Consider the following 17,471-nt stretch of genomic DNA (forward strand, 5'->3'; position numbering starts at 1 on the left):
TTCTGTTTTGCTTTATGAGCCGTCTAATCATTTCTGCATAAATAAAGATATAAAGCACTATTTGTCTAATAATAAAAGCTATATATATATATTTTAAATATATATATCTATATTTTAAATAAATATATATATATATATATATATATATATATATATATATATATATATATATATATATATATATATATATATATATATATATATATAATTTTTTTTTTTTTGCTGAAAACACTGAATGGTGTAAAATCCCTTATGTCCATTTTTCAAAGGAACATATTAATGTTCTAAAATTGCAGGAAAGGAAAGAAAATCAAATAAGAGATTGCCTTTTGAATGTAATGGTTGCTTAATACCCTGGGGTGATTTTTTTTTACAGCATAGCACAAAGCAGTCATCAGATGCCTTGTGGGGGTTTTTAGTTTTCCATAGCTTGTGAAGAAAGTTCTACTCAATCAAGTCCAGGTCCCTTGCTGGTACTGTTTATAGGTGCGGGGAACAACTAGTCCAGCACTGCAGATGGTCCCTCGCCGGCCCTCCCCTATGCAATGGCGTCACTACTCTTAGGACTCTGAGTGGACCCCACCAATAGAAAGTATCCACATCACGCGGGCAGTGATGTGGACACCTGAAGAAGAAAACAAAGGAAAAGAGAAGATCCGACATTGGAGGATCACATGACCATGGTAAGTAAAATGGGAATTTATTTTATTTTTTGGGGGGATAGAAATGGGCAATAAGAGCAGACACACAACTTGGTGTGTTCACTCAGGATCCTTAACCACTTGCCGCCCGCCAATGACAGATTGACGGCGGCAAAGTGGTTGTAAAATCCTGACTGGACGTCATATGACGTCCTCAGGATTCTGAGCCGCTGCGCGCCCCCAGGGGTTTAAAAATATTAAACAATAAAAAAAAGTTAAAGCGGAGTTCCGCTGAAAAAAAAAGTATTAAAAGCCAGCAGCTACAAATACAGCAGCTGCTGACTTTTATTATATGGGCACTTGCCTGTCCTGGGCGCCCGCGATGTCGGCAGCCGAGGCTGATCTGTGTGTCGGCTCTCGGCTGCTGCAGCCGCCATCTTTGGTAAGGGAATTAGGAAGTGAAGCCGTGCGGCTTCACTTCTTGGCTCCCTACTGCGCTACGCAATTGCACAATTCACATCCCCTCCCCTGTGTTTTGATTAAATGTTTTCAAAATATGGGGTGAGTCACAGTTCAGTGCCATGAGAAAATGCAACAGCCATCAGAATATACATAGAGCTGGAGGGAAGAGGGGAGGGGGATGTGAATTGAGCACTTTTTACAGAAGCTGTGTATGTCTGCAAGCAGTGCACGAGATATGTAAATAACCTGTCACTCAAGCAAGGACTTTGTTTTTTATCTGGAAGTCTGTTTTATTTCCCTGAACAATAAAAAGAGGATTGCTCAGAGCTGGATTAACTCTGTGTGGCAAGACTGGGCACAGATAATAGGAAATCGTCTACATTGTGACATCCACTTTAAGTATAACTTTTGCTTTTAAAAAGGTTCAGCTTAAATATATTCCTCTGATTCACTCATCAGACATGCCGGATATACTGGAGGTATCATTTGCACTTTCAGACACATGACCCTGTAACTTTGGCATGCCCCCCCATCCTATTTCCCTGATCCTTGCCCTCCTACTCCACAGCCAAGAGGTCGGAGGCCTGCTGAAAGCCCCAGGATTATGAATATGATGAAGCATTGATTATTTGTTACTTAGTAACCAACAAATGTCCATACACACACAAAGCAATGAGGCCTTGTCAATATATGAATAAATACCAGACAAAAATGGCCAGCAATTCCCTTTAAGCGATTATAACAGCCAGAAGCCCTTTTCTCGGCATTCAGTCCTTGGTATTATCAGCGTCGCCCATTCAGTACGGCTGCTTGAACCATAACAGTGTGACCACATTGTCTGAGCCCGCCGCTGTTATTAATCTAAACACACTCCTCATATTGCTTGTATTGTTGTGTTTAGCATCCCTCCAGTGCCTTTAGATTGTCAGGACCTGCTTTGCACAAAACATCTTGAGTTTGCAGCACTTTACACAGCTCTCCGCTTCGTCTCACAATAAAGTCATACCTACTATGTACTCTATGTACTATACAGCATGGCCTTGTTAGGATTCTCACTTCCAGTGATAAGCAAGAAAAGCAACAGAACAAGTGGCAACATTTCCTGGAATCTTCACGCATGCTGGTCACTTGACCAAACACTTCAGCCCCAAGCGGCTTTCTTACTATCACTGAAGGTGGAAGCTAGGGGTGCAAGTCTGATTTACCATATATACTCGAGTATAAGCCGAGATTTTCAGCCCTTTTATTAGGGCTGAAAATAGCCCCCTCGGGTTATACTCGAGTCAGTGTACTTGTCGCGGCGCGGGTGTCCATTTTTCAAAAGTCGCGGCTTCCCCCCTGGTCCGTGATAGGCGTTTGACACTGTGTTCCTCTTCCGCCTATCACGGAGGTCCTCTCATCCTCGGACTTTCCCAGCAGAGACTGTGTTCAGTATTCCGCCCTATCATGGACGTCCTCTTGTCCGAGCATGAAAGAAGGTCCGTGATTGGCAGAACACTGAACACAGTAACTGCTGGGAAACTGAGTCCGAGGATGAGAGGACCTCCGTGATAGGCGGTAGCCGGACACAGTGTCAAACTCCTATCACGGACCAGGAGGAAGCCACAACTTTTGAAAAAATGGATGCCCGCAGCCTGTCAAGAATACTGAGGCTGCAATGGGCACAGTAAGGCTACAATGGGCACAGTAAGGCTGCAATGGGCACAGTGGGCCAGATTCACAGCTGAGATACGACGGAGTATCTCAGATACTCCGTCGTATCTCTCAGAGTATCTATGCGACTGATTCATAGAATCAGTTACGCATAGATAGCCCTTAGATCCGACAGGTGTAATTGTTTTACACTGTTGGATCTTAGGATGCAATACCACGGCCGCCGCTGGGGGGAGTTCGCGTCGTAAACCAGCGTCGGGTATGCAAATTAGGAGTTACGGCGATCCACGACGGTTTTTCGCGTTCGCTACGTTGCTGCTAGTCTAGTTTCCCGTCGCAAAGTTAGTCGTCGTTTTTGGTGCCCTAACTTTACACAGCACACGTATGTGCTGTATAAAGTATGGCCGTCGTTCCCGCGTCAAAATTTGAAAATGTTTCCTTCTTGCGTAAGATGTCCGGGAATACGGAAGTACGCTACGCACGTCGCCGTTCGAAAATTTTTGAAACGGAGCATGCGCAGTAAGTCTGGCGCGGGAGTGCGCCTAATTTAAATGGCACACGCCCCTTTGAATTACGCGGGCTTACGCCGGAGGCCGCCGGCGTAGGTTTTTATTGCAAGTGCTTTGTGAATCAGGCAGGTAACGTGGTGAAAAAATGATGATGATCTGCAAAGTACTCCAACATACAGCAGGCATTCATATCGAAGTTTATACCAGGGAACAATTAAATTATCATTGCTTTCTGCACCACCTTATTAGAGAAGCATGACTGCATCTACAACCTCCAGATAAATCTCAAATATCATTAGGTTTGTTTGGTGTCACCCCCTGGACAGTTTGGTAGTCTGATCACTCACCGTTGTCTGTGGCTAGGAATTTGGCTTCATAAATGTCATCTTTCACAAAGGGCGATTCGCGGTCCAGCACAGCGGTAGTAAACACTTGCCCATTTGTGGCGTTGATGGTGAGCCAGTTTGCTGGGTCGTACAGCTTAGAGTACCTACAGGAGATAAAATACAAGGATGAACTGTGGTGACTATTAGGTAGATTCAGGTACAATTGCCTAAACTTGCGGCGGCGTAGCTTAGCGTGTTTAGGCTACGCCGCCGTAAGTTAGCTAGGCAAGTACATGATTCACAATGTACTTGCCTGCTAAGTTACGGCGGCGTAGCCTAAAGCAGGCGGGCGTAAGGGCGCCAAATTCAAATGTGTTTGTGGGGGGGGCGTGTTTAATGTTAATAAGGCTTGACCTTACGTTTTTGACGTTTTTTTTGTACTGCGCATGCGCCGGGCGCCTACATTTCCCAGTGTGCATTGCGGCTAAGTACGCCGCACGGGCCGATTGATTTTGACGTGGGCGTAAACGACGTAAATCGCTATTCGCGGACGACTTGCGCAAACAACGTAAAAATTTCGAATCTCGCGGCGGGAACGGCGGCCATACTTTAACATTACTATTCCACCTAATAGATGAAATAACTTTAGGCCTGATATTGCCTTACGGAAACTGCGTAAATGTACTGCGGCGGCCGGGCGTACATTTGTGAATCGGCGTATCTACTCATTTACATATTCTACGCCGACCGCAATGGAAGCGCCACCTAGCGGCCATCCGAAATATTGCAATCTAAAATAGGACGGCGCAAGCCGTCGTATCTTAGATATGTTTAAGCGTATCTCTGTTTGAGCATACGCTTAAACATAAGTCGGCGTAGATTCTGAGTTAGGTCGGCTTATCTACTGATAAGCCGGCCTAACTCTTACTGAATCTACCTAGCTATACTTCCTCCTCCTGTTACTACTTTAAGCCTAAAGGCTCCACTATTAAAAAAGCTTTGGCTGCCAAAACGAGAGTTGTGTTTTCTTCTGCTCTGTGCCTCAGGACAGGCATTGGTCAAGGCAAAGTGGCTTTTCACCTGCTACAATTGAATTTGATCCTGCCTGGACTCAGCCCAAGATTTTTTACACGGGGACGGAGCCAGCCGGGGGCCGCTCAGCTCTTAAAACTTCAGACGCCTTCTGCTCTCACAGCCTCCCAAAGTCATTAAGAGAAGTCTTGGTTACTGATGGAACCAATTTTCTTCTAAGATTGACCCGAGTGTGTACATTTAAATCTTGAGTTTCAGCATCGATAAGCTCGGGGCACTTATTGTATAGTTCATCGTACCTCCCAAGGAGGAAACGAAAACAACACAACGGGGGACAGCAAGCTCAGACTATTCATCAAAAGCTCTGTTTTACGCTTTATACGGAATTTCAAACTGCTTTTTTTTTTTTATTTCCTTAGGCCTCGTACACACGATAGGTTAACCAGAGGACAACGGTCTGATGGACCGTTTTCATCGGTCAAAACCGATCGTGTGTGGGCCCCATAGGTTTTTTAACCATCGGTTAACTTGCTTTAAATTTAAAACGATGCATTCCTAACCAATAGGTCAAAACCGATCACTAGTAGGCACAACCATCAGTTAAAAATCCACGCATGCTCAGACTAAATTAGGGGACGGGAGTGCTCGTTCTTGTAAAACTAGCATTCGTTTTGGAGATAGCACATTCATTACGCTGTAACAGACAGAAAAGCGTGAATCGTCTTTTACTAACACGAAATCAGCTAAAGCAGCCCCAAGGGTGGCGCCATTGGATTTGAACTTCCCCTTTATAGTGCCGTTGTACATTCTGACACGATCGTTTTTTTAACCGATGGTGTGTAGGCGTGACGGACCATCAGTCAGCTTCATCGGTTAACCGATGAAAACGGTCCATCGGTCCGTTCTCATCTGATCGTGTGTACGAGGCTTCAAAGGACACGTCCAGCCATGCTGGAAGCCATGTATAACGGACATGTCCAGCCTTACGTGAAAGAAAACACAGGTATTAAAGTACTATTTTACCTTCCAAGCAATTTGTAGAATAAAGAGCACATGCTTATGATTCTCCCACACTTGCTGTAGCTATTGCTCGCTTGAAAAGCTCTTGTCACAACTGACCTTTCCTTGAGTGCTGATCCTTTAACCCCAATACTTAAAGTGGAACTTTACTCTCTCAGTCAACACTTAAATCCTTATGTTGCCAGAATTGGTAAATAGATAGAAAAGTATATTACATTTGCTAGTTTAAAACTTTTTTTTCCTACACTGCTTTAGTTACTTCCTGGTTTCCATGCCTAGACAAATGATGTCATGCATCCCAGGAGTCTTCAGGAAGGGAGGGGGTGAGTGTTACATTTCCGGCACGTGCCGGAATGGAAACGGTTTTATGGATGGATTTACTTCCACTTATTAAATAGCGTTTTTGGTTTGTGTTGCTCAGATGCAGTGTAATTCCGCTTTAAAGTGTTTGTAAGCAGCTATTGTGTAAAAAAAAAAGACCTGCAAGGCAATGGCATACTGTGCTAATATGCATCGCATACTAGCACATTATGAAATACTCACCTTGGAACAAAGCCCTCCAGCGCTGTACTGTCACCGCTGAGAGGGCCGACATGTTCCCCTGGTCTTTGTTTTAGGTTTGCACGCTTCGGCTAGGTGATCGGCCGAAGCCACGATAACGTCACTCCCTGTGTGCCCTTGGTTCAGGCACAAAGCTTTGAAGGTCCGGCAAGGTATGGTGAACCTTCAGCACACATGTTCCAGTGACGTAACTGCCTGTATCCAGGGTGAATATCTCCTAAACAGTATGGGCTAGATTCAGAAAGAATTTACGTTGGCGTATCTATTGATACGCCGCGTAAATTCAAAGCTGCGCCGGCGTATCTTCTTTCTGTATTCAGAAAGCAAGATACGACAAAATTAGGCTAAGATCCGACTGGCGTAAGTGTCTTACGCCGTCGTATCTTAGTTGCATATTTACGCTGGCCGCTAGGTGGCGCTTCCGTCGTTTTACGCAAGGAATATGCTAATTAGGTAGATACGCCGATGCAGAAACGTACATCGCATTTTTTTTACGTCGTTTACGTTAGGCTTTTTCCGGCGTAAAGTTACCCTGCTATATGAGGCGCACGCAATGTTAAGTATGGACGTCGTTCCCGCGCGAAATTTTGAAAATTTTACGTCGTTTGCCTAAGTCGTTCGCAAATAGGGCTGTACGTAAGTTACGTTCACGTCTAAAGCATTGACGATTTGCGGCGTAATTTCGAGTATGCGCACTAGGATTCCGTTCGTAAAAAAACATCAAATACGTGAGGTCACACTAAATTTAATTATAAAACATGCCCACATCATCCACATTTGAATTAGGCGGGCTTACGCAGGACCTCATACGCTACGCCACGGTAACCTAGGGCGCAAGTTCTTTATGAATACGGAACTTGCGCCCTAAGTTACGGCGGCGTAACGCATCTGAGATACGTTACGCCAGCAGAAAAATACGCCGGGCTATCTGAATCTAGCCCTATACTTATATTTAGGAGATTTGCATTTTACCTACAGGTAAGCCTTATTATAGGCTTACCTGTAGGTAAAAATGACCAAGTGGAGTTTACTACCGCTTTAAGAACATTCTAAGTAACTGAACTTAGCAAGTAAAGTCAAGGTAAGGTTAGAACACCTTGACATTGATCTAATACGAAAAAAAAACAACAACTTTGAACTGTGATGTGTAGGGTATTCATGTACAACAGGTACATCTAAGGTTGCAAGAGTGGGGTACCTAAGATTGTGGAGATATATATATATATATATATATATATATATATATATATATATATATATACACACGTTGAGGACCAATTTTGAGAGCTTGATCAGTACTCAGCCTTGACCAGATTCATTGGGAGAGTTACATGAGCATCAGGAGCATGTGCGAACGTATGGCAAAATGTCGTCTTCTTTGCGCAGGCGCCGTGTACAGCTGTTCATGTTCGAAGACTTTCTGGGCTCCGTAGCGCACCGTACTGCGCAAGTGCTGTGCAGTACGGGGGGGGCATTATTTGACGGGGGGGTTATTTCTCATCAGAACACCGGGACCTGTAGAAAGTTTCCTTTGACACTTTGAAAGGGCGTGCTGTAGGCGGCTCTCTGTAGTGAAATGGTGGGAAAGACAAGACATTTTTGTATATCCGACTTTTAAAAGCTTCCTTCACTTTAAAAGTGTGACAGGTACACTTAACTGCTGCAAGGAAAAGATTTCAAATGTCTCAATTTTTTCACCAAACCTAAATAGCCTCCTAGCCACCCGTCTTCCCTACAGCAAACAATAAGATATAAAAAAAAGGAAGGAGAGGGGGGCAAGGGTCTGCAACCTTAAAAATAACAGCCACAGGGAGAGAAAAACACCTTGTGACAGCTTTAGAGCTAGTACCTGGAACAAATGGGAAGAAACTGGCTCGTTAACTGAGAATGTCTTTGTAAAGGGATCATTATATGTACAGAATGGACAGTAAGCAGAGCCTCTATGAGTCAATATAATCATCTTCTCTGTCAACCGGCCAGGCCCCCAAGTGAAGGACCTGAGCCACATAACGATTGTAAAAATGTCACGAGTGAAGTGTGGGTAATTGGGCTCGCACCAGCTGGACACTATCCTTTTTCTTCCTCGTAATGAAAAAAAAAAAAAAAAGCTAAAAGTACGGCAAAATCCTAAGACGGGAATCAATATACCGTCCCAATCTTCCTGTAGGTGACCCCTTTTGTTACCTTTCTCTCCTTGGAGGCCATATTACACCGGAACAACTGGGGGATACTTAGGCTGACCACATCTCTCCCTGACACAATTTAACAATGTTCCCAAATCAGTAACATTGGTCTCACAAGCTGCTCGGACATATTGCTCTGACAGAAAGGTCATCACTTTGAAGGCCCAGAGGATGTCATTAGAGCAATGCGGCGCTGGGACATTGTCCGCTAATAGATTTAATAACAGGTTGGCCTGTGACCTTTCTAGAATTGCTCAGGTTAAGTTGTAGAATTAAAGACTTTGTGGACGGTGTGTGGATGTGAGAGTAGATGGCCATGCTGATATCAGACTGATGTGTTACTCTGAATTAGGCTATTACAACTGAGTATTGTAAGCAATTCAATTGACTTGAGCATCACTTGTGAGAATTCCGATGTTCAGGGTTTGGTAATATTACACAAGAAGAGTTGGAGAACAAAAACTGCAGCATGTCCTAGAAATTTGGATGAACATGGGCCGAACTCCCATTGGCCACAATTCTCTGGGACAGATTTTTCCACGTATTGTGATGGAAGTTACTAAAATGAATATTTTTTGTGTTATGCCATTTCTTTTATATAACCACTGAAATGTTGTTTTTCTTTCTTTATATCGTTTATTTGTTTTATCTTCTTTTATTTCTTGATCTATATAAGATATGTATATGTGAAATAATATACTACAGTATTATCCTTAAATGAAAAAACAGATTATAGTGTTTTGAAGATACAGTATATCTCGGCTTGAAATGGAGACAAAGGGAACTAAAAATACCAAACAGCTGTCACCTCTCCTCCCCTTCTCCACCAAGGAAGCATATATGGTTCTGAGTGAATGAAGCCCCTGTGAACTTGGGTGTAAGAGCCCTGTAATGACACAAGGCTGTTTGTGCCAAAGATGGACTTGCAAAGAGAAGACAAATGTATGGACGGACCTATATGAACTGACCTATCAGTGTGCTCATGTGTATGATGTCATTCTGTTTATAAAAGACCAATAAAAGCTCCACCCCTTTCTCTTTGCACGGGGATTCGAAGCAAGCAGTGTCTGATTTATTGCTCTTGTAACTTGGCCCTAGACACAGCAACTACTGAACCGCCTCTTCGAGACACCCATACCACTGACCCCGAAACTCTTCCTATTAGATCTCTATCAACCAAAAATAGCTAAGCCCTATAAAAAACGACTATGGCATGTTTTTACAGCAGCAAGGTGCTTAATAGCCCTTCACTGGAAGAAAACAGTGCCTCCATCAAGGACAAGGAATTAATGGAAAAAATTACAGCCAGAATACGGGACAGACTTGACGACCACAACGGTGCATTATCGACAGGACCCGTTATGAGCCGGCGACAGAATCATCGAGGTACCTTAGTGTCTTCTCCTATCTGGTTTTCCCTTCTTTTTTCCCCCTTCTCTCTTTTTCTTCTCTCCTCTTTTTTTTTTTTTTTGGTTGTTATTTATACGCAGTTAAGTCAGACATCAGTATCAGAGTACTGCAAACTATATAGTCTATTTGACATTGGGCCAGATCCACAGCCAGGCGGCGTAACTTAACTTTTCCCATTTAAGTTACACCGCCGCAAATTTCCCAAGTTAGTGCCCGATCCACAAAGCACTTACCTGGAAATTTGCAGCGGTGTAACTTAAATCCGTCCGGCGCAAGGCGTTCCTAATTTAATGGGGCATGCTCCCGACATCATTTTCCCGACGTGCATTGCGCAAAATTACGTTACGCAGAGTTTTGTGAATCGCGACGGGTAAAAAAAGTTGCGTCGGGAAAAAAAAAAAGATATGGCGGGAAAAAAATACTAAAAAAAAAAAAATAACAGCGTCGCAGGAAAGAAGGGTCTACTTTTACAAGGTGTAAACAGTTTACACTTTGTAAAAGTAGCCCTAATTTTGTGTTTGCAAACTAATACTTACGGAGAAAAAACGAAGCGTAAAAGCTTTGTGGATCTCCGTAAGTGCTAATTTGCATACCCGAAGCGGCATTTCGACGAGAAATGCCCCCAACAGCGGCCGTGGTACTGCATCAAGGGACTTACACTGTCGGATCTTCTGCCTATCTATTGGAAACTGATTCTGTGGATCAGTTCCAAAGATAGAAACAGGGATACGACGGCGTATCAGTAGATACGCCGGCGTATCCCTTTTGAGGATCTGGCCCATTGTTACTACTGCTGGAATGTGTGATGCTAAAGAATCGGAGGACGGTTTCCTTCCCCCCCCAACTTTATTGCGTATTAGGCACATTCATACTTTTATTTCTATTTTTGTCTGTTTACTACATCTGTACATGTGTACTGCGGTTTTGTTTTTCTCTAAATACAATAAAAAAAAAAATATTAAAAAAATAAAAAGAACAGGAGCCATCATAATAAAAGGGCATTTCCCCAAGGCACCCTGTGGTTTAAAGAGATAGAAATTGCCGCTCCAAGCAGTTCTTGTTGGGTGCAAATCTTCTTCTCAGGAACTGAGGGTGCTAGCAATGCACATAGCAAATAAGAACAAAAGATGATCAGGACAGCCGCACTCCAATCCAACATAACTTTAATGTAAAAAACTGGCAACAGGCACTGTGAGTGCGAGCTATGAGTAAACACTGAAGTTAGTGTGAAACGCGTCAGCTGTCCTAGGTTCCGTTGCTGTGATTTGTAGTGCCTGTTGCCAGTTTTTTACATTAAAGTTACGTTGGATTGGAGTGCGGCTGTCCTGATCACCCCGTGGCCTTGTCGGTGACGTTGCCTGATATCTAATGTTCTATAATTGCTGATATCTCAACTCCTTCAGGAAAACTGATAATTTTTTTACTGAAAGAAGTCGAGGAGGATCAATATTCCTTGGCAATCCTAGTTGGAGAACACAAAGAGATAGTGAGAACATACCGCTGTTCTTAGTATGTGAATAAAGCACTGTCTCCATTGGTTCATAGCAAATAATCAAATTCTTTATTTTATTCTATGAGCTATGACTAAGCACTAGTTTATAGTGCGAAACACGTCAGCTGTTCATCCCTGTACTTTGTGCTGTGATTTGTAGTGCATTTTTCCTTTTTTTTTAAATAAAGACAACCATCAAGTTTTTTTGGAGTGCGGCAGTCAATATTTCCTTTTTCTGCTTGTTGCCTTCTGCATTGCCAGCACCCTTGATTTCCTGAGAGGACACTGATCATTTTAACACAATCCACCTGGCGCGGTAACTCCCTTTCTCTCTTTATTTTATTCCCCAGATTTTTATGTGTAAGTGGTACAAAGTTCCAGGTAGTGACAAAACTTGCTTGCCCTCTTCTTTCTCACACACATTCCTATTGCCCAATGAAGTAGCCTATCATTGTGATATAAAAAATGGAAATGTCGGTAGGCGGACAAGTTACAACGCTTTCTGGAAGTGTCAGAGTTTTGCCCTTTACCTCATTACGTGGCCCCGCTCTCTGCAGAATTTAGTATCTGTCCACTGATAGAAAAAGTGCACTGCTGCAGCGGTGCTCAACAGAAAGAAATGGCCAAATGCATTATACATACTAGGAGGAGAAACAGCTGGGGGAGTCAATGGTGGAGAAGGATCTGGGTGTTCTGGTAGATCATTGGCTTAATAATGGCATGCAATGCCAAGCTTTCCAAAGCAAGCAAAGTCCTTTCTTGTACTAAGAGAGAAATAGATAGCAGAGAGAGAGATATAATCTACCCCCCCCCCCCCCGTACAAATCATTAGACCTCATCTGGAATATGCAGTTCAGTGTTGGGTACCAGTTCACAAAAAAAGGATATCGGGGAACTGGAGAAAATGCAGAGAAGGTCAAACAAACTGATAAGAGGCATGGAGGAGCTCAGCTATGAGGAAAGATTAGAGGAACTGAATTTATTCTCTCCTGAGAAGAGGAGATTAAGAGGGGATATGATCAACATGTACAAATATATAAGGGGTCCATATCGTGAACTTGGTGTTGAGTTATTCACTTCAAGGTCATTACAGAGGACAAGGGGGCATCTAGAGGAAAAGATATTTAATCTTCAAAAATAGAAAGGTTTCTTTACAGTAAAAAGCTGTGAAAATGTGGAATAGACTCCTTCAAGAGCTGGTTCTGCTAGCTCAGACTTCTTTAGGTGAAGGTCTTCAATCTGTAGAAAGCTCCACCCATGTCTATGCTATTTCCTGCCAGAATGCCGAGTAGCGAGACATTTGCTCATCTTTAAAAGGCTTAAACACTGCCAAGACTTGCAGTAATCCTAATGGCGCTTGCCTTGCAAAAGCTTTGTGTTTCTTTTTTCCACTGAAAATGTTTGACTATTGTTCGTGAAGAGATTTTTACACGATAATGATCACGTCTCATTGGAAATGCCTATTGCCAGGTATCTGCAAGCGATGCTCAAGCTGGTCATGTTACTTGCTTTCAGTGAAAATTGTAAGGCAGGCCATTAATTGGGTGAAATGTAATACCTGCTGAAAATGTGAATCCTAGACAAGACGCCAAATGTTTTCGAACCCTCAGAAATTAAAGATCTTTCCTAAGAAAGATTAGGTCCATTGTATTGATCAAGATATCACTATCCCAAGTCTGTTTGTAGAGAACACTTTCTTTAACACTAAAATATCACACAGTGCTGCAAAGGAAATAAGTATAGTAGCTTCTCCCCTTTTTTTGGCCTTAAGTGGACCTACCACTTCACATGAGTGAAGGTGTTCTATCGGGTTGAGGTCAGGACTTTGCACAGGCCAGTCAAGTTCCTCCACCCCAAATTTGCTCATCCATGTCTTTATGGACCTTGCTTTGTGTTTTTTTGCATTAAGGGACCATCCCCAAACTGTTCCCACAAAGTTGGGAGTATGAAATTGCCCAAAATGTCTTGGTATGCCGACTCCTTAAAAGTTCCCTTTACTGGAACTAAGGGGCCAAACCCAACCCCTGAAATACAACCCCACACCATAATCCCCTTAGCTTAGCTCAGTTTTTATTTTTCCCACTGAAAATGTTTGACTATTGTTCGTGAAGATTTTTTTACACGATAATGATCACTTCTCATTGGAAATGCCTATTGCCAGGTATCTGCAAGCGATGCTCAACCTGGTCATGTTACTTGCTTTCATTGAAATGTTTAGGGCAGGCTATTAATTTGGTGAAATATAATACTTGCTTTCATTGAAATGTGTAGGGCAGGCCATTAATTGGGTGAAATATAATACTTGCTTTCATTAAAATGTGTAGGGTAGGCCATTAATTGGTTGAAATATAATACCTGCTTTCATTGAAATGTGTAGGGCAGGCCATTAATTGGATGAAATACAATACTTGCTTTCATTAAAATGTGTAGGGCAGGCCATTAATTGGATGAAATACAATACTTGCTTTCATTGAAATGTGTAGGGCAGGCCATTAATTGGGTGAAATATAATACCTGCTTTCATTGAAATGTGTAGGGTAGGCCATTAATTGGGTGAAATATAATACTTGCTTTCATTAAATTGTGTAGGGCAGGCCATTAATTGGGTGAAATTGAATACTTGCTTTCATTGAAATGTGTAGGGTAGGCCATTAATTGGGTAAAATATAATACTTGCTTTCATTAAAAAGTGTAGGGCAGGCCATTAATTGGGTGAAATATAATACCTGTTTTCATTGAAATATGTAGGGTAGGCCATTAATTGGGTGAAATTTAATACTTGCTTTCATTAAATTGTGTAGGGCAGGCCATTAATTGGGTGAAATATAATACTTGCTTTTATTGAAATGTGTAGGGCAGGCCATTAATTGGGTGAAATAGAATACCTGCTGAAAATGTGAATCCTAGACAAGACACCAAATGTTTTCGAACTCTCAGAAATGAAAGATCTTCCCTACCTAAAAAAGATTAGGTCCATTGTATTGATCAAGATATCATTATCCCAGGTCTGTTTGTAGATAACACCTTCTTTAACACTAAACTATAACGCAGTGTTGCAAAGGAAATAAGTATCGTAGCTTCTCCCTTTTTTTCTAAGTACCGTATTTATTGGGGTATAGCGCACTCCCACGTATAGCGCGCACCCCTAAAGTTGCCCCGAAATTCCCGTGGAAAAAAGTTTTTTGTACTTACAGTTTTGGTGTCCATCGGCGGCCTCGTCGGGTCCGACGTCCGTCTGCGGCTTCGGGTGTCCTCTTCGTCGGGTCCGGCGTCCTTCTGTGGCGTCCTCCCCGCTCGTTTCTCGCTTTCCCGCGCCGAGTTTGAATACTGCGCCGGCATATACCGAGCGCAGTACACTCGTGTATAGTCGGGCAGGCTCGGCTACTGTCGCGCTCACGTCCTGTACGTCCAGGATGTGAGCGTGAGAGGAGCCGAGACTGCCCGACTATACACGAGTGTACTGCGCTCGGTATATGCAGTATTCAAACTCGGCGCGGGAAAGCGGGCATCGGCGTATATCGCGCACCCACGATTTTGCCCTGCTTTTCAGGGCAAAAAAGTGCGCGGTATACGCCGATAAATACGGGTAATATACTTTTTTTTTTATCAGTTTTAAACATGTGGGTTGAAACCCAATCTTTTTTTTTGCACATTGTAAGGCTACAAATGCTGAAATAAAGTCACAATCTAAAATACATGTTTCAACTATCCTCCCTGCCAAATTGTTTGTTGTTCTATTCAATCAACCTGGATTAACTGGACTAAATGGGGTCCTTTTTATTGGCCTTAGGTGGATATATCACTTCACATGAGTCAACACGGCACACATTCCCGAGCTCCAGACTAGATCACGTGGCTCAGTCATTAATGCAGAGAGTCTACTGTTCTTAATCAGTTATGAGACAAGAGTATTTAACTACGCTGCCCTTATGTTCATAGACAATTACAAATGTTAACATAACAGCAGGCGTTTTATTACAGTCACACTAATATAGCTATCATATCTGAAATAAAAAAAAATAAAAAAAGAACACAGTTCTTTAAATACGTGGATGGCTGGCACCATGCTAAGGCGTTATGTATCATACCGTAGAGCTTGCTGCAAGGAGCGGTCAGGATCCACGGCAGAAAAGGTGGTCAGCAGTTTCCCAGCCGGCTCTCCCTCCAGTTGTCTGACTGGGTCATTTCGGTTGGGAAAGTAAGGGGCTTCGTTTACGTCCACAATGGAGATGGTCACCGCAGATGTAGATTGTAGAGACATTTGGATCCCACTGGCCAGAGGTGCCTGATTTGTCACCATAATGTTTAGTAAAAAGCCCTTGTTCATCTCAAAGTCCACTGGCTGAAAGGGAAGATATGCAACATATAATAATAATATATTATACATATAATAACCATATAATAAATGGTAAAAACCACCCAGACTCATGGCGATGTCTAGGTCATTCCTAAATGTACAAAATAGAACTGGATACTAACATTTACGGGTAACACAAATGTTGTCGGACATTCTGAACGCCAAGAACGCGGCCACTACCCCAGAGGCGATTTAGTTCGCATGTGTTGCGCTTTACAAGTTTCTCACTCACTCACTACGATGAGCCGAGAAAAATTACGTTTAATGATTCCGAGCATGCGTCGAATTGATTCCGAGCATGCCTAGGATTTTTGTGCGTTGCAATTGCATACAGACGATCGGAATTTCCGACAAGAACTTTTGTTGTCTGAAAAATTGAGAACCGGCTCTCAAACATTTGTTGTCAGAAACTCCGACAGCAAATGTCCGATGGAGCCTACACAACGGTACATCCGACCAAAAGCTCACATCGAACATTTGTTGTCGAAAATTCCGACCGTGTGTACGCAGCATTTATGGAACTTCCAAGATTTTGTTTTGTTTTGGACAGAGTGAAAAAGACAATGGGCTAGATTCAGATAGCCCACCGTAAGTTTGTGCGGGCGTAGCGTATCTCAGATACGCTACGCCGCTGTAACTTAGTGAGGATGGGGCTGGATTCACAAAGAACCTGCACCCTAAGTTACGGTGGCGTATCGTAAATCTGCCGGCGTAAGCGTGCCAAATTCAAATTGTGAAGAGGTGGGCGTGTTTTATGTAAATAAAACATGACCCCACATAAATGACGTCTCTAACGAATGGTGCATGCGCCGTCCGTGAACGTATCCCAGTGCGCATGCTCCTAATCACGTTGCAAATAGTTAATGCTTTTGACGTGAACGTAATTTACGCAAAGCCCTATTAGCGAACCACTTACGCAAACGACGTAAACAACGCAAATCAGCGTATCTAGCTATCTTTGCATATTCTACGCCGAAATCAACGGAAGCGCCACCTAGCGGCCAGCGTAAATATGCACCCTAAGATATGACGACGTAAGAGACTTTCGTCGGTCGTATCTTAGCAAAATTTTTGCGTATCTTGCTTTCTGAATACAGAAAAAAGATACGCCGGTGCATCCTAGAAGTTACGCTGCGTATCAACAGATACGCCGACGTAACTTCTTACTGAATCTAGCCTATTGCTTCCTAATGCGTAGACAGGCACATCGTATATGATCGGTATAAAGAACCTGCTAGAAGGAACCATTCTCTCTTTCATTTGTGAATTGTTGAGCTTTAAGTGGTCACCACTCTCACTGGCCACTTTATGAGGTACACCTGTTCAATTGCTTGGTAACACAAATTGCTAATCAGCCAATCACAATGCATTTAGGCATCTAGATGTGGTGAAGATGACTTGCTGAAGTTCAAATCGAGCATCAGAATGGGGAAGAAAGGGAATTTTGGTGGCTTTGAACATGGCATGGTTGTTGGTGGCAGACGGGCTGGTCTGAGTATTTCAAAATCTGCTGATCTACTGGGATTTTCCCACACAACTATCTCTCGGGTTTACAGAGAATGGTCCAAAAAAGAGAAAATATCCAGTGAGTGGCAGTTGTGTGGATGAAAATGCCTTGTTGATGCCAGAGGAGAATGGGCAGACTGGTTTAAGATGATAGAAAGGCAACTCAAATAACCACTCGTTACAACCAAGGTATGCAGAATACCAACTCTGAATGTGCAACACATCGAACCTTGAAGCACATGGGCTACAGCAACAGAAGACCACACTGGGTGCCACTCCTGTCAGCTAAGAACAGGAAGCTGAGCCTACAATTCACACA

The 17,471-nt window shown here is 42.9% G+C and overlaps 1 protein-coding gene across 2 annotated transcripts in view; it reads right to left on the reverse strand.

The window, feature by feature from the left end:
• Positions 1-17,471, reverse strand: part of CDH4 (cadherin 4) — an 836,782-nt gene that overhangs the window by 31,673 nt on the left and 787,638 nt on the right. For both annotated transcript variants that reach the window (XM_040331280.1, XM_040331281.1), the window contains exons 10-11: positions 15,378-15,631; positions 3,613-3,755 (exon numbers count right to left, since the gene is read on the reverse strand). In XM_040331280.1, the coding sequence (XP_040187214.1) occupies positions 3,613-3,755; positions 15,378-15,631 (397 nt within the window). The remainder of the gene's footprint in view (positions 1-3,612; positions 3,756-15,377; positions 15,632-17,471) is intronic.

This window comes from Rana temporaria, chromosome 12, assembly GCF_905171775.1.
Source record: "Rana temporaria chromosome 12, aRanTem1.1, whole genome shotgun sequence".
Classification (NCBI taxonomy): Eukaryota; Metazoa; Chordata; class Amphibia; order Anura; family Ranidae; genus Rana; species Rana temporaria.